This window comes from Amphiura filiformis, chromosome 3 (genome assembly GCF_039555335.1).
Source record: "Amphiura filiformis chromosome 3, Afil_fr2py, whole genome shotgun sequence".
Classification (NCBI taxonomy): domain Eukaryota; kingdom Metazoa; phylum Echinodermata; class Ophiuroidea; order Amphilepidida; family Amphiuridae; genus Amphiura; species Amphiura filiformis.
The window spans coordinates 28,079,338-28,097,870 of NC_092630.1; the positions used below are offsets into that span (position 1 = coordinate 28,079,338).

The 18,533-nt window shown below is 36.5% G+C and overlaps 1 protein-coding gene across 6 annotated transcripts in view; it reads left to right on the plus strand.

Moving 5' to 3' along the window:
- The window catches only part of LOC140148305 (transcription factor AP-2-alpha-like), a 183,351-nt gene that overhangs the window by 155,226 nt on the left and 9,592 nt on the right, over positions 1 to 18,533 (plus strand). For all 6 annotated transcript variants that reach the window (XM_072170207.1, XM_072170203.1, XM_072170209.1 and 3 more), the window contains one exon: positions 4,832 to 4,950. In XM_072170207.1, the coding sequence (XP_072026308.1) occupies positions 4,832 to 4,950 (119 nt within the window). The remainder of the gene's footprint in view (positions 1 to 4,831; positions 4,951 to 18,533) is intronic.

Here is an 18,533-nt window from a genome sequence, read left to right on the forward strand (position 1 = left end):
AAAGGAGACCACAATACATCTTGGTATGATTAAAAGAAACCTCTGATATTGATAGGACTTGATATGCATAATTCTATGATAATTTTTCGCAAATAATTTCTGCCATCAATTCTCCAAATGGGAAAGACTAACAGACCAAGCGTCCAAGCGTCATTTGAGTATGCTAATATTATATGGCCCATTCTGCTATCTACCTAAGATAGCATTAACCTCCTCAACCTTATATATACCAAGAACTGTAAAATATCCGTGTGATTTTTACAGATATCTGTGGTCAATGTCACACTTCGTGCATAATTATCCTCGCGTTGCTATTCATACCATTACAGTACAAATTTAGAACTAATTGAATTCTGATTTCAATCCCATCTGGTAGCAATTAAAACACTCGCACAATGGTGGTATATATTGGAACATTGAAATAGCATATCATATCAATAAGATTTGATTTTCGAAGTAAAACCACAAACACAATATTTTCACCCACTACTCATAAGCCACATTTGATTTATATATATTTAGCATGATATAATCATCAGCAAGTGTGAAAGATATTATATGGATTAATCTGGTATGATATATCTGGCCATCAGTATTGTAGCATGGATATTCAGGTGACTAAAACAGCTCGGAGCGTTTCAGGTCTCAGCCACTGGCACAGCTTACTAGCCAAGTGTAACCTAGTCATAAAGTGTGTTTTCATTCATGTGGTGTACTGCTGATTTATGGACAACTCGTCGTCGCTCAATTATTATTGTTATATCAATTGTTTAATGCCAATCATTTGATATAATTACTGTCATAAATCTCACATCCCTTAGTTCTGGCGAGCCACACTGAGATATATAGATGGTCCGAGACACATTCTGTGTGCGCCAAGTTCGAATACTCGTTGATTTCTGGCACTCTGAATCAGGATAATTGTATATTGAGAGACTGTCGTTCACCTCAGTGAGGACTTCTAAAATAATTTGTATATCAGTAATTTATTCATTATTATAATTTAATTTGAGTTACTTATCAAGTGCTCTTTCCTGTTTCTGGATCTCCATTGCAGCAAATGTATTATTAAAGTTTTAGACACAGAATTACTTTTTTCGTTTTCCTCAATTCTTCTCTCATTACTATCATCATCATAACTCTTATCGTCGTCTTCATAATTGCCACACCATTTCATGAAGGCGTGACCATTTCTTCCTTCAAGAAGATTGACGTATATTTCAATGTTAACTTATCATCTATGCCCCGCTCAGGTTACTAAGGTTATTTCAAGACCAGGGCATTAGGTTGCAGGAGAACGCATCGCACCCGGGTCGGTGGAGGTTAGAAACCAGAATGGGGTAATCATGCTCTCCCGGGTTGCATTACTTGGTATAATGGTAGGACGCTATTCGCCTGGGTTGTAAATGAATTCGATTATTATCCGTGCTGTGTTGAATTTTATATAGCCAAGAACTTAAAAAGAAGTCTTTGACATGGGTTTATTATTTTGTAACATCTTCAATGCAAAGGGAAAGGCATGAATGACGTATTCAACCAGTGAGAGGTTTTTGACCGCGTACTCGCCTTAAACTGGACGGAGAAGTCCGACCTCAGGCAAATCCGAGGAGGATGATGCCATTATTTGGTGAAATATCACCTGTTGCATGTGAACGCGTGGATGATTTGAATTCGAAGACATGTATCTCATAAAGTAATAAGCATCTTTTTAAAACCCAGCAAATCATGCAAAGTGTAAAGGGTTTTAATAATGAATCCATCAGTTGCCTTTTGAACTGTCTAGTCTAGCAAGTCAAAATTGCCGTTTTCTACAGGTTATCAGAAATTCTGAGAGAATTCTAGTTGAAAATTAATCCTGGGCGTGAACATAACACAAATCAGATTAGGTGGTCATGATAAACACAATCAAAATGCCTTGATATTTGATTCGGTCCTATCACCTCAGCATGTCGGCGTGATAATTTCATATATCGGTGTCAAATTTGGAACGGTTGACGGTTGTCATGGCACGTCTGTAATCAATCGAGGGGTTCGAATTCACTTGATGTTTCATGCAAAAAATTCTTTTGGTATCGAAAGTCAATTACCTGAAGTTTTTGGTAGTTTTACTCTTTTGTATACAATGGTATACTTGTCAATTACAGACACAGCGGGTAACGATTGGGACCTGTTACAGACAAGTAAGAAAGAAACCACCATAGTTTTCTGTCCATTAATGGGTATGGTTCATACAAGTTCATTTATTTTGTATATATGAAAGAATGCTGTTACACCTTTATGACTTCGACAGCGATCGTGTCATAGCCTCGACTACATGTGCAAAGTTCAATGTTTCATACGTATCAATATCACACATGCTCTATTCACCATGTTCACAGCATTCAACCGCGTAAATGTTTAATCCTAAATGCTCATCAATCTGCGTAGTTTTGTTCATATGAATTGTCAACTATTAACAAACTTTGTCTTGAAATATGGGAAATGTTTGAGAGAGTTTTTAACATGTCAATGGAACTGAATATATTTCTGGTCACATCACATACCGGGTAAGGGTCTAAGGTTGTAGCTCACATCTGTGTAAATACAAGAGACGTTTATGTTCACGAGAGGGTGTCCTGAAATTCAACACAGGTCGTTAGCACTAAAGTTAAATTTATACACTCAGTAGCTCAGCGATGAGCGATTGCTTTTTGGCCAATGAGAAAGGACGGTTTTTGTTGCATTCGAAAAAGCTTTCTATATCATTGATCAAAAGTTTATCGGTCGTCGCTATAGCGACCAAGTGTAAATTCAGCTTTAGGGTGATGGAGTAGGTCGTGATCCCGCCGTGTGACTAAACATCCCAAAATTGAAACAAGGTCAAAATGTTGTCACTCCAATCTCAAAACTTTTATCTTAAAAATAAGAACTTAATTTGCGCGGGAATAAAACTTTGACACATTTTCAAGGGCAAAACGCTTTTTTATGATTTCGATTTCATTTACATTGAAAACGTGGGTATAGGTATCAAAATGGTATAAATGAGTAACACGTACATATCCAACCTTGATTCCATTGTAGTACTAAGAAAAGAGTACTCCAAAACTTTTTGATTACATTTTATAAAGTAAATTGGCCATCCACGTGCTGGATTGTTGCTACCGGTATATCTAGGTAACCAATGTAAAAGACTTTTATTTGATGTGGCCCTGGGCACGATGGATGGTTTGAGTGTTAATCGTAGAATCACAAAAGAAAGGGCATGGTATATCCTTGTTAGTTATTTGCCAACTGCAAACATTATCTATTGGCAGTGTTTTTATATCAAGTTCTTAAGTCCTTGGAAGCAGTAATAATTGTAAATTAACCTTCAGTTTTACCCACTATGAGAGGTTCTCAAAATAAAAGAAAGAACGATAAGACTTGGAACACTGAAAATCATTTGTAGTAGAAATCAAACGATTCTACTCTTCAAAATTGTGACACTTACATTACTTACTTATGAAACCACAAGAGGCGTGGTTGTCCATTTCTTAATTCGAAGACAATTTGCCTGGACATAGGAATTGAAGAAGTAATTTCATTGACATCCCCTGAATAGGTAATAGTTGCTCATCATATAGCTGCATTCTACGATGTATTTAATTACATGACCAAAAAAAATGGCTGGCTGACTGCCATATCTTAATTAGACCAAATTACCCCACCACAAAAGAATGTTAAATTTCTAAGGCGTCCTAAACGCCTTTTATCATTACATTGAGTTCGTGTGCTGTACATTTTTCTCCTACATGTCCTAGTTGACGAAATAAGCAGCTCGATTGGAGCTACGTGAGGTTTGCTGGTATATCCTCATCAAAACCAGCGAATCTTGGGGAAGATGGAAGAATGACTAGCTAGACTCGACGATCGGATGTTGTTCTGTTTCAATGCGGGACACCAGTAGCTAAACTTAATTTTCCTTTCGCGTGAAATCTGATTTAATACATTTTCACGACAAGCATTGTGCTTCACGTTCTGCAAATTTACTAAGGCCTTAACAAACATTGTATACGACACATTACAGGCGAGTAATTCGTTTGGCACACACAGTTTGATGTAAAACCCTTCGAAAAAATGTTGCTTACAGTAGAGAGTACATGGGAATTTTGTGTCAAAATGGGTCCATTGTACCATATTTATGACTATTTGATTTGAAACTGATCCTATTGTTTCTATTATCATCGCCATTATCATAGTCGACATGGTCGAGATGAAAAGTACGAGATACAAAGCATCTCAGTAAAAATATAAAACTTGTTTTGTGTGCATTGCATTTGTGTACTTTGGATAGCTTATAATAAGCACTGACACATAATATAGATTTGAATGAAAATAGTATATGATAATATTTGCATTGCGATTTCAGTTTATCATAATACATCAATACCATGTTCCAGTCAAACTTAATAATTCAAGCAAGAGGAAACATGTTCACTTTACAACACAAGCTATGTATACGTGAAATCACATGTCTCATGTTTATCCGTCATTCAATGTATCTCTCTAGTGAGGTTCTAGACGGAATCTACGGCTATAGGTTCTACGTGTCATCTTCCTCTACTAGGAGTGTCATCTAGTGATTCGATAGGGTACTTTCCTGAGCCTTTCCATCACCATGGCCCCATTACACCTGCAAGTCCACTTACCGAAGGCTTTAAATATCGACTGTTAGCTTCCGTTGCACACTCCCCTTCTTTTACACTAGTATCTCCGACATAGTCTTAATTTCAAATGCCCATTTTCCTTTATTGACCACCTGCGTTAACTAACCGATATCTTGTCTCTTCTTTATTGTCTTTGTATCATCCAGGGCCAAATCTAAGAACGGAGGCCGATATCTGCGAGAAAGACTAGAAAAAATCGGGCTCAACCTTCCTGCAGGCCGAAGAAAAGCTGCAAACGTAACGTTGTTTACTTCATTAGTCGAAGGTAAGTAAAGCCAACACATCAACAAAAAACCAACGCCGCCATTTTGTTTTTTTTATCCGTATCATGTCGCGGTTGTGAAAGATGATAGGGATGGTCATAGAATAAATAGGACAGTTATTCTAAGATGACGACAGCTGCATCATCTTGGTACAACAGGTGAATATCTTACTACATTCCCTACAGCAAGACATAGAGATCGAGTCAAGTGCTCCTTTGCATGTGTGAATAGAATCAAGTTATCTCTCCACCACAGGAATAGAATAGCAAGCGCTATAGGATTGAAAATGCTCTCTAAGAATAGAAAAATACTCTCTATGACAAGAAGTCTCATTTTGGAGAGACAAGGCTTTTGAATATCACCGTGCAATAGTCATGAACATGATATCAACACATGCTTTAGGCAACCCAACACATTTTATTTCTCAACTTAAGTTTAGAGTGGGTTTTTGCAGAGTCGCTTGTCTGCACTACACAAATAGATGTCATTTAGAAGCATAATGCCATGAAGCCGCTTTGTCGGTCTCCTTACTTCTATATATCCCAAAATCAACTTTAATTTTTTCACTTCTTTTCTGGTAATCATTCTCCTATCATTAAATGCTTCGGACAATACAGTAGGCATTCATATTTTTCCCAATCAGCATAATATCCGTGGTACTATTTAGTTATTATTGTATTCGTGAACGGTTTCCGCTATTGTATTCTTGTCAAAGAAAGCAAACAATTTTGCTAGAAAAATACGACTTCAAAAATGATTGTCATATCAACTCATATCAAGCGAAATGAACGTTAATGACGCAGGATTGGATAGCACTCTACCGGGTTTCAATTACAAGTGATAAGGTTTGATTTCTCCTCCGTGTCAAAAAAAAAGTTTATAAAACCTTCACGTACGTGAGTAAAAAATAATCTACCTGATCTGGTTATCAACAATAATGAGGGACATTTTTTCTTAGGCTAAATGAGATGCTGCGACTAACACACCAGGTCTTAAGTAAAAGATGGGGTTCGTAGTAGTAAATTTGATTGGTAGGGATTCCGCGCCGCGACGCAATTAACTGTTTCCGCAGGACATTGATGAGGGACGCCGATTTATACATGATCCAAAATTCGATATTTATGTCTCGTAAGCAAATGATGCGTTACTGCCAAAGGGAAAAAAGGGTTCCCCTCTACTGAATAAAATATTAGCAGAGCACGGCTACACGCATGCTTGAATGTTAGTGGTAAATTGCTCGCTATTTTGTCGTTCGCTACACACAGACATGTGATAGCTGGGTTTTGTTTAGAAAGAACTACTACAAGTAATCCTGTGCTCTTGTGTATTCTATCAGTTTGATCATCTACGTTGGCATGGTTGGTATACTACTAAGGATATATATACATCTATATATTAGTATATGAAATCAGTTCATAGCAAATGATAGGCAATAATAATGTGATTATTCTCACTGGTCTTCCTAGGACTTCGTTATTATATAATGCCCAAATTCAAACGTTTAGACTATCTTTTGTTACATTCATAGTAAATGATTCATATTTTTCATCAGAAAATACACTGGCTCCAAATTAATTTTCAAGTGTGAAAGTGTTTATACCCAGAGTTATACCTATTTCATATATTTAATAAACCTAGGGAGATATTATTTTATCAATATGTCATTCAAGTGAGGATGGTCATTCCAACAGCAATAACAGCTAGCGGCGGCAAGCTATCAACGCACCTGACTCCCTCACGGTTTATCTTAGTAATGATAGGTCCCTTGTCTCTGCTTCTAGGCATGGGGAGGGATGAACAGGCTTTACGCTGTTAGCTCGGCGGGAAATATAAGAAATACAAAACAATTCTATGTGTTTATTACGTAGTAAATACAACGCTTTTATTTTTCGCTGCAGGGATTTTAAAATTCAACACGACATGTGAACTTCCTAGCTAGCAATGATTTGGAGGTTGAAGATCGGTGTTAACATAAAAACCTAAAGAAAATATATACATGATGTTTGGCATGGTTGATCAAAAATTAAGTTATTTATTGATTCGAAATCGGTAACCGGAATGTATACTGTCAGTTATCTCAGCAAACATGTCAACATGGGTGACACGATACTCCATCGACACACCAAAATGGTTTGGGTCAAACTATAGCGGGCGGTAAACAGAGAATTGGTGCTTTCGTGAAACACTTCATCTAGGACCATTATTCCAAAACCAATACCAAGTGCTTTTAGGGCACATTTTGGGTAAAATGGTATGAGTGCAACAAGCAAATAGTTCAAACTACTTGAGACTCTTAAGCTCTTGAAATGTATGTTATTTCTTGTGTGTATAATCATGATATTATTATTATATACACCATCACAAATAAAATATACAGTACCCGTCTTATATATATAAGTTTTAAGAATAACAATAGGCCCTATATCACTTCTCGTTTTGAGCGAATCAATAAAGTAATTTAAAAACATGCTAAAATATGGTGAAAGATGATCGTAATTTGTTTCAACTACTGTCCCTGGTTCAACACCTGTTAAATTAAGGGTTCTTTTTAAGTCAACACAATCGGGTTAACAACATAACAGTTTTTCCGAAATGTGAACATAATAACATGATAAATGTCAACCTGCTGCATGAGTTTTATTTTTATCGTCTTTTCAGTCAAGTATCAAAGTGATCCGCCACAGATGATTAAAATCGAAAGAAAAACCTTATGAACGATAAACTTATTTAAAAAACAAGAGAAGTGCTACCACTCCGTACGGCTCAATTCACTATTTCCATATTACTTATTGTACCATTAGCGCATTTCTTTTGAGCATATCTACAACTTATTACGCTAGCGCACGACTACCAACAGATAGAGATGTGCTTGCTCCATATCGTTAGTTCCGCATATTACCCCACAATCGATCTCTACTGATTTAGATGTATAGCGTATATACTGTATTAGATAGGTTGCATATTCTCTCCCTCTCTCGACTCAAACCAATACTTAACTTACCATAAAAATAAAAGCCATATATCGTCATTAGAAGTACTTGGAATGAGACGAAAAAGTACACAAAGTGTACTAGCAATTTGCAAAAACAAATCTTTGAACAGTTTGTTTGAATTAATTTAACAAACCTTTCAAATGACATCATTATAATATGACAAAAGTGCAGTTACAAATGGTTTGTTTTTGTATAGCACCGTTTTTCCTCTTCACACGATGTGCTTTTTTTCTGGATATAGATTGAGAGAGAAAATATTTATGCATTGTTACTTATTAAATTATTATCAAAATATACAATTATGTTCACCGTTTATATGATGAATTGAACTGTTTACTTTATTGGGGGAGCACCATGGCGTTGTACACAAGGCGAGCGAACGAAGCTGTTTACACTATCGTTTAAGCTTTTATAAGTTATCAAAATGTTTGTGTGAAGTAATTGTGGGGCACGAGTGATGCCAGTTATTTATTTTTATATTATCAAATATTTCACAAGTTCATACATTCACTGGAAATTTAATTTTCATATATTTAAGGAGGAAATGCATATTCTTAAGAAAAAATGAATCTCAGCTTATTTAACCAAATAAACTCGCAATAAAAATTACATGTATTAGTCCCAAAACAAAAATTCATTAAACTTGCAACATGGATATACTAGTATCCTAAAATGAAAGAATGAAAGATTCTTGAATTTCATAATCGTGATCGTCGTTACACAAAATTACGGAAGTATTTTATTCAAATTAAGTCTGCTGCATTATTCAGATAGCTTTATTTGGATCGTCAACTACACATGGGGGATTCTATTTAATACCGCCAATTCAAAATTACATTTTGGTAGCTTTACAAAGCGTATAGCTTAAGCTGTACATGTATTGCGTGTGTGGTGCATACTAATTAACTTTCCTCAAAAATGACAAGCTTTAGTCAGATCTTTAACGTACAAGCAAAGGTATATGGTTCGTAGAACGTAAATGGTAGATAAAATTTAGTAGGAAAAAAACAAGACTTCTTACTGTTTGGGGAAACAACAAGACCAATGCATATTTATAACTATAGTCTGTTTTGCAATGAATAACTTAAATTCAAATTGAATTATATTGGCAGTGTATGCATACAACGCGAATTTGCACACTCGTGATAAATCTAATTAATGCTTACATCAAAAATACTGCAGTGAATTGTACTACACGTGCTTTTTCTCTTTGTCATCGGTATTTTTCCTGTACGATGTCAAACAATCCCAATTAAAATCCAGCCAGTTTACACTTGCATTGCATCTAATAATAAAGGACTATTACGTATTTGAAGTGAGATTGCATGTATATACAACTGACTGTGTTGACGCAATTGCAATGCGCCATTTTGAAGACGAAATACCATTTTGTTTTTGTGACAAGTAAGTTTGAGTCAAAATTGAACTTCGAAGCTTATACAATATTAAATGCAAGATCGTGTTATGTTTTGACCTGTTGGAGGACAGGTGAATTTAAGAGTTCTTACAAAATGACGCGTTCACTTTTATACATAAACACACACTTTGTGTAACCGAACTATATATATATATATATATATATATTAATTAAAAAATCCACCTAAACTTAACCGAGTTGAAAATACATCGTTTATTGTTATGATCCTTCACGTCTTTAAAAGCAAAATGTGGTTTCTATTTTTATGAAAACTAAAAGCTGTGCGCTGTACATAAAAGTATCTTTTTTTACTTCATACTATTATGATAAAGTCTTTAGTGAGACGTTTGTTGGCTATGCCGCCAATTAGAAGCATAGCTGCGGTGGACGCTATAATGTATTCTTTTTCTGCACTTAAATGTATCGAGTTTCTAGTTCCTTTACATTCTATTCATAAAAATGTGCAAAGATACACTATTTAGTCCATTCAATTCTTCCGTTAGTTCGGTCAATGCCATTTTGGCACACAATAAGAACCTTCAACTCTTATAGTGTTGTATGTTCTATTGTAATGGAGATTTGGTCGTTCAGCATTTTAAATTAGTAAAAAAAAATCGGGATCCAATTTGTAGTTGTTAAAAACCAATGTCTATCTGTGCGTTATAGACGTTTAGTGTAGATTGAACAGGCCAGGGCTCATATATATTGCCAACATTAGTGACGGGCGAATTGATAACCAATTAATTCAGTATGATTACACAATACTTAGTACGAACATATAGATTAATTAAGCCCGTTATTAAGGTGAATGACAGTACAATAAAACGGGGAAATAAAATAGAAAAAAGTCAAGAGCTCATAACCAGATTAATGGAGCTCCTATATTTTACATAAATGTCCTGCTTGACACTTTGGTCAGTGCATTACTCTCAGCACTTTCCGCGAATGCAATCCTCATTATTCATACAGAGTTCAGCCGTACGTAACATATGGGGCTCCTGTCCCCAGAATAAAAAAGCCAGGGGCAGTTTAGCAGTAATATTCCTCCTGTTCCTCCCTCTCGGTAATTTCACAGTATATGGTAATATTTAATACCTAGTCTCAACACCTGACGGCTTTCCCGTGCTATACAGTACATGTTGATTAGCAGAAATTTTATGCAGCCAGCATCCAAGCTCAAAAGAGTGTTTTGTTTTCTAGCCCAGTCCGAAAGAAGTTTCAACGGTAAATGGTATTAAATTATAATTAATCGAGGTAAATAAATCATCCCTTGCATGCACTCGAAACTTAAGAATATGCGAAGTTTTATGACTAGCTCCCCATCTGTTTACGGTTTTATCTTTCCTTACTCTGCGCCACCAACGGCAGAACAAATATCAATATCCGAACACATATTATTAAATCAAAATTAAAATCAATATTCAAATCATTCCATATGCCTATGTGATTTATACGTCAAAATAGAAATGAAATAACATTTACAATTGAAATAAATGATTACCTCTGATCACCCAATGCAATTTACAGTTCCCATGACCGATTTTAATTATTCATTATCACCAAATCAAGTACGTTGGTTTTGATAATAGTCAAATCAAACATTGTTATTCAAATTTCAGTGAAATGCACGTTTTCTACGTGTATTCAATGTTTCAAAAAAATGAGAAACAATTAATTGAAGCTAGAACAATTAAAACCAAAACAAACCCTAAAAAAGAGAGAGTAAAATATTAGCAAACCGAAACCTTTTTACTTTAGTTTTTAATAAACCCTAACCATAGGCTAATCCAGTAGTAGCAGCACAATTAAACCACAAGTTTCTAATAAGCGATGCTATTCATCGCCACAACTCAAGCGATTGGTAATGTGTTGTTTGCAATAGGGAAACAAGAACCAGACTCAAGTCAACTCAAGAAAACAAGAGACAAGCCAAAAAGCTCAGGCTTAAAGATCAAGTCCGAATGTGCTCTTATCCATTGACCCCGACAATGCACTTCCTATATAAACCCGTCACATTCTATTCATAAGAGTTCATTAGCATCTTGTGTGACAATAGCTACATCCAAAATTTATATTTTCTTAATTATTGGTTTTTAAAGAGAAAACAATCTACAATGTTTACATTAGACCTGCGCGCTTTCAGCAGTCAATTTTATTTTAGCAATGCTTGAATTGATAGGACAGGGGCCATAGTGTTAGTAGTGCGAAATTATAACAAAAACATTTTAAACGGCTATTCATAATTATACCAGATGATTTTTTAGTATCCGCAAACGATATTCAGAAAGGTGTGGTACCTTTTCACATTAATAAAAATGAAAAATTGGGCACTCATGGAAATTTGACATTCAAGAGAACAATGAACAACAGCAAACATGAATCCCGAAGTATAAAGGACTTTTGATATTTATATAACCCTACCTCTATATTCGTATCCATTCTAAAAAGATGTGATTTCTTCGCTTTTCTGCGTAAGACTTGTGTTTATGTTCGTGGTCCATTGCATTTTGTCAGTGCAACCAAATTTTCTCATTTTTTTTGTCATTTGACAATGGCTCTTGCGCGTGCATTCCAACTTAGTCACTTTCAAGATACACAATAGAGAATTATGAACAGACTAAACATTGTATGTAATGAATTTGAAGCATGAAATCCATATCTGAACGTATCCAAAAAGATAATAGTTTTATTCTTTTGGTAAGCCTTTAATGTAGTGTAAAAAATCTAATTCAGCAATTGCTGTGTATAAGTACAACCCCTCTACGTCATTTAAAGCATGTTTACAAGCGTAATGCCATGTATTTTGATACTGCTATACTCTCTACCTATAGGTATTCAAATTTAAAGTGATCTCTCGTGGGCTGTTGTATCATCTCCATGAACTCTACAGACACAGAGTTTATTTCTGTAACTCTTCACCTCAATCGTTTCATAGTATAGCTGCAGGGTCGATAAGCCCCAAGCCCAAGTTACAGGACTTGTATTCTTTACAAGCTTATACAGGGTATACCTCTCACCAATCATGCATGCCAAGTGCCCCGTTTTTGTTGCCATGTTTTCATGCCCGCGTGCATGGTCCCAGGGCACGCACCCTGAGGCACGCTCCTGGCGTTATCTTCCGCTACGCACGTTCAAAAACCAATAACGAAGTGGGAGCATTTAGTTGCAGCTCTCTTGGATAATCTAGGTATTTCTAAGTTTAAAATAACAAACAAAATTATAATCGTTTAAAAATTTGCGATGGTTGAAATATTGTGTACTACTCGCGGTTTGACACCTTCCGTATTATCAAATCGAGGTACGTCCTAAGGTAAAAACTATCAAGTCATAACGTCTATACTGTCACAAGTATTCTTATATAAAGATCATCCTCGGTGATTTCTGCAGTCCCGTCTGGAAGCAATTCACTGTACTTCGTCACAAATGCGCGATAGCGTTGAGCCTGGAGGCTAAAAACTATACATTTAGAGCGCACTCATATATGACATTATAGGGCAAAATAGGTAGAATGACTTGATACTACTAGGAATTGAAAGGACAAAAACCTTGCTCCGGTAATTGTCCGATATGTTTTAACGACTGAATAAAAGACTACGACATGCCTGACCTGTTTCCTTGTCTAGTATTACCTGTATTTTGTTGTGGAGCTACATCTATAAAGTAGGTGATGGGCATGCACCCGTGAAATAACTTTCAACAAATTATTTTTCAGAACAACTTTGATATACATTACATATTATTATTTGCTATCTTCAGTAGATAGCGCTTATTTGGCATAGCTCATGCTATCTTCATAAGACGAGCTTATATAGAATTGGTGAAGCATAGGCTTTCCGCAGCCGCGGTACATTAACAACCGTCACGAATTCGATGATCAGGCCATGATAAGACCAGAGTACAATATATGTAAAAGCACGCACCGGTGACGGAATTGAATCAAGAACACAGTCAAGATAAGTTGATTGTTGCCATTTAATAATAATAAAAAGAATTAATTTGCACCTTTTTTGTTCCCTTATAGTCTGTACAAATTCTATTAATAAAAAAATATGCCGTAAGGGGATAGGAAAAAGATGAAATAGCATCAATTTCGAATCTTGTGTGCATTTCTTGCGCGGTATATATGTTACGGTTTGTAGTCTGCGATGTTGTGCTAGACAGCATTTTTGGGCACAAGATTATCCGAACATGCATATTAAAGTCGATCTCAAGACGTGAATTGCATATGACAAGGCCTCGGTAGGCAGCAAAATGACATTAGTCCACTAGTAGTAGTGTTATTCTCAGGAGGATGGGAACACTAAGGAGAGGCATGGATAGTCCCTTTGCGTTGCTTATAATGTACAATACCATCGTCCGAGAATCTTACGATAAAACACACCCACCAATCTAAAAGAATCAATACAACAATGCCGAAGAAGTGAACATATGTTGGCAAAACATAGTGTGTAACTTTAGTCCGCCATAACTACAAGACGTCAAAAGAAAATGGTTACAAAAGAAACCATTATGAGTCCACCATACGTATACACATAATGCACATCTACAGTGATCTATATACTATACACAAATAACAAAACTAGCCAGCGCAAAGTGATCTTCTGAAATAAACCTATTCTATGCACCGGACGTATGGACACAATAAACCTTCGTCTTCAGTAGATAGCACCAAAGATTCGTCTTTGCGATTCTATGTACATGTACGGCAGTGTGTCGATACAAAGTTAATGCACTTATCAATACATATCTATATAATAAACCCTGTTAAAGCAGATTTATACAGTAGGTTCTTCTTCATCATAACATTTTGCATTTGAGCTTAAAACATAATAACATAATATTCCAATGTTTGCAGTTTGGGTTTAATGGAACATTTTGGAAGTATTAAATGTGCAATGCATTCTTCATCATAAATCCTGCTTGGTGCTAAACCCCTCTGTGGTAGCCCTATAGCGGTATATAAACCGGTATGAAAACGCTGCAATCGAGCAGCTTCATGCCTTTGGGGGTTCAATGTTTGCTCTTACAATTGGGTACATGGTGCAAGATTTGAATTGACGAACAATCAAACTTTGACTTCATAAAAAACTCCCTGTGGGTAAAATGCAAGCAAAAAAGTGCCAGAGGCTAAGCACCGGCCGACAACAACCGCAAGTTACCCCAGGTATATTATCGCCTGCCCTAATACACCCTCATCCGCCTCTAGCTCTGGTATATTACCCCCATAGCTAATAACTTACTTCTAATCCGCTGCAATTTTTAGTATCTTTGTAGATATTTTCTCTACTAGAGCGACTTAATTGAAAATCTTTATATTCGCCCGATGATGTAGAATATTTTCACTAATAAAAATATACATGCTTGGCCCAGTTAACAATCGAAACAAAAACATTCCATCTTTAAAAAGAAACCCGCAATATGCCTTTTGTAATAATTATGGGTCTCTGACCGCTGAGATTTTTAAAGCGTGAACAAGAAAATATTAGAAAGATTCCTAGTTCAAGATATAAATAAATAGTTCAAAAACACATATAGTTGGTAATAATAATAATTGCCCTAAAGGCAAATAGAGACGTAATAGCAATCTTTTCTCAAGATCTGACAAGTTAAAAATTCCCACAGTATAGGTGTGTATTGGAGGTTGGTAATAATTGTAATTGGCTGCTGAAATATCCGTGCTAGGAGTAAGCACAGGGTTTCTTGATAAGCTGCATTCTCGCCTGCATGACTGGCCAGATTTTTGCTTTGGTTTTGATTAACAAATACTGATGACTCACACAAAACATATATAGGGTGTTTGTAATAGTTTGAGTTTAGTATGATCACCCTGTATACCTCTTTTTAGATCAAAAAACAATTTGTGTTTTATACTACAAACAAGGTGTCCAAGTCTATTTTCCACTTAAGTCACCAACAGCAAAACAACCATCGGCGTTTAAAATGACCAAGACAATTAATATACCTAGTAACACCTCTGTAGTAACACCGTCCTATATTGTAGAAGAGAAAGGACGAATTCAACGACCCCAATGGCAGTGTTTACGTGTATCATAACAACAAATAGGAATATGTACCTGTAACGTTTAATGTGTTCATCCCATGATGTATTATTAGCTTCAATTGCCCCAAGCTGATATGCACGTAAAGATCTTGAACTTGGCCCCAAGTTGCACACCACTAAGTAATAGGTTTGCTTTACGATAGGGCTAGTGGCCAATAGCTTAACCAACAAGCACGACGAACGGACCCGTTACGAAAAAGCGCCTCAACCGAATTAGCATTTGGCACGTGTCTCGCCTTGGGCCAAACTCACACAGTAGCGCACACAAATTGGGCCACCAAATCTAAAATGGGTCAGAGAAGAGAAAGAGAGAGAAAGAAATAGAGAGGGAGAGAGAGAGAGAGATAGATGAAAAAGGCAAGTCGGGGGGCTTATCATCATCATCCCATCGCAGCAGCAGCAGAAAAACTTACACAAGTCAGTCATCTCGTATGACCTAGCTATTGTCTTGGTAACTGCTAAGGCCAAGCACGACCGATGACTAAATTAATCGAGATTTAATTTATGATGACGAAATCAAGTTGTTGTGTGTTGGTTGTCTGATGCTAACCTTTTCAATAGGATCTGTTTCATGGTATAGTGTAGTAGCACACAAAATGTCTTTTTGGCATGGCGAAATTTAAAACCTATACTAGTGATACTTTAAACTGAGACAATCATCTTAATTTCTGTTTACCATTTCCTTAGCTAACATTTTGTCATACATGATGAACAAAATTTTTCACAAAAACTCAAAATAGCAAACTTTGATCATTGATTTCTGGCACCGTTCTAAAATTAAATCATTGGATATACCTGACAACTGGCCTTTTTTTAATTGAAACATCGTACATGCAAAATTTGTCACATCTCTTCTGATCAACCACAAAAAGGCGAGCTTTCAATCTTCTCTGGTTTTTGCATATTTTATAATTAGATCAACAGGGATTCAATGATAGCGAGCGTATAGGATCACATCCTCCAACACACACGCCATCAGTATGCTTGCCTGCTTACTTTTTTCCGGCTGCCGGTTCTGATATAATACGCCCTTTTCTCACCTCCACCGCTCTCAAGGTATTAGTATCTCGGCCCTTTTTAAACATGCCTGTCAATCTTGCCTTGTAAGTAAGCCTATCCTGAATATTTCAGCTCGTGCGGTTCTCTTATATTCATTTCCTATCCGAGCGTTTTAACGTTATTATATCTTGTCTTCCAAATCCCGGACCAACAGATATCATGGCCAAGGTATCTTCTCTCGCTTACTTAAGGTGTGGCTAGGACAGCTGGTTCTAAGAACATCGCCGAGCTCACGACACGATGACAATATAAGCTTGTCGCGTCAATTTACAACTGGGGACCGTCCCTCCGCGTCCGAACACTCCCAATTGACGATATGTGAGCCTCTTTTCCTACACGTTCGTATTCATGACGAAAAAAGTACGCGAAAAACCTCCTGAGGGGTCTTAGAGCCCGGAGCATTCCTACGCCTGAGGCCAAAGCTATGCATTTTGTTGCAACTACCGTAATATTTACTTCCTGATATATAGCAGAATTATTCCAGACTTTTTTTGAATTTTTACTCCGTTGGCACGTTTTGTTTTTTTGAGAGTTCTTTTATTAAAGTTGAGATTATGGGAATGTGTGTATATATATATGCAGCTAAAGACAAATTAAACAAATTAACTCCAAAATGTAGTCATTACCGCCAACCATTAATTCAATGTCGTCATCATCAACATCATCAGAAACATCATCCTTGTTGCTCTAAACGTGCTCGGAATTATTGCTACTGAAAATTAACATAATTCAATTTCCTTGGGTGATTTATGCCATGTCTTTAATAGCTTTATTTTTCAAACATGAAACCATTCTACGTTTATGCAACTTGAAAATAGCAGATGCCTTCAAAAGGCCAGGTATCGTTACTTCAAAAGACTTGGAACGTCATGTGACATATATACAGATAAGGAATTTTATCAGGAATATCTGAAAGGGTACCATGAATAGTATTAGTGCCAGTTACCAGTCAAGATGTTCAGTTGAAACAATTCGTATGCTCATTTTATACTGTTATCTACTCGAATGTCTTCTTTCTAAATATAATACCTGTCATAAAAGGCCTGAAATAGATCCCTGGGGAACACCCGATGTCATTGTAAACTATCAGATTCGTTTAATAACATTCCAACTCGACTACTCATATTCTTTTTCCACAATGGTCAAACGCTTTGCGAGGCAATGGGAAAGTAGTTTAATTTCTTTTTGTATCAATGTTGCTTTGATGTGAATGCATTGTAGAGTATATCATAGATACGGGACTACGCTTGATGCCTCACTTGGGACAGGGACTATGTGATGGAAAACGTAGATAGCAATCATGCATTGTGGGCCTTGGGATCATCATGTATATACGCTATAGTCTTCAGGGTTAATACCCTCTGTTACATAGCACCTAGAAAAGACTTCTTCCGTTTCTTCACATGAGCCACACGAGGCTGCCATTTTGCATGTGCACCTAACGCAGAATCATACCCCCATTTGTTTTGTTTCCCCCATTCAAAGCAAATCACGCGTCCAGTTATCAGTTATGTACGCTATGTGCCCAATTTCACTATCTGTTATCAAAGCGAGGGGGGGGTTATTGCTAGTAATTTTGGTGAACTTTCTTAGACTTCTCGCGACAATAAACCCCAATACATAAAGGCAGATTGATGATGTCAACTACTAGTTAATAACAAAAGTCGGTACACACAAAAAGCCCATTTTTGCGCTTGCATTAGCAGCCAAACCAAGAAGAAAAATGCAGAACGCGTCTATAAACACAAACCAAAATTGACCTATTGTTATGGTAACATGAAGGCTGTTGTTCTATAAAATCACATACAATATGTTTTGACTATGTCAGGAAACTCACATTGGAGCTTTTCACTACAATTTGTCACACATGCACATGCCGTCTGGCTGTATATGAGACTATACACATTCGCTATTCCAGTTGAATTCCAAACACCCTCTTTGGAAGACATGACCTTAATCTCCCACACACAGGGGAGTGTAGATTCCAAACGGAGTCACCCATTCACGTAAACCCATTTGAGAAATTCATATTCTTGTATCATGGTGTGTAAGGAA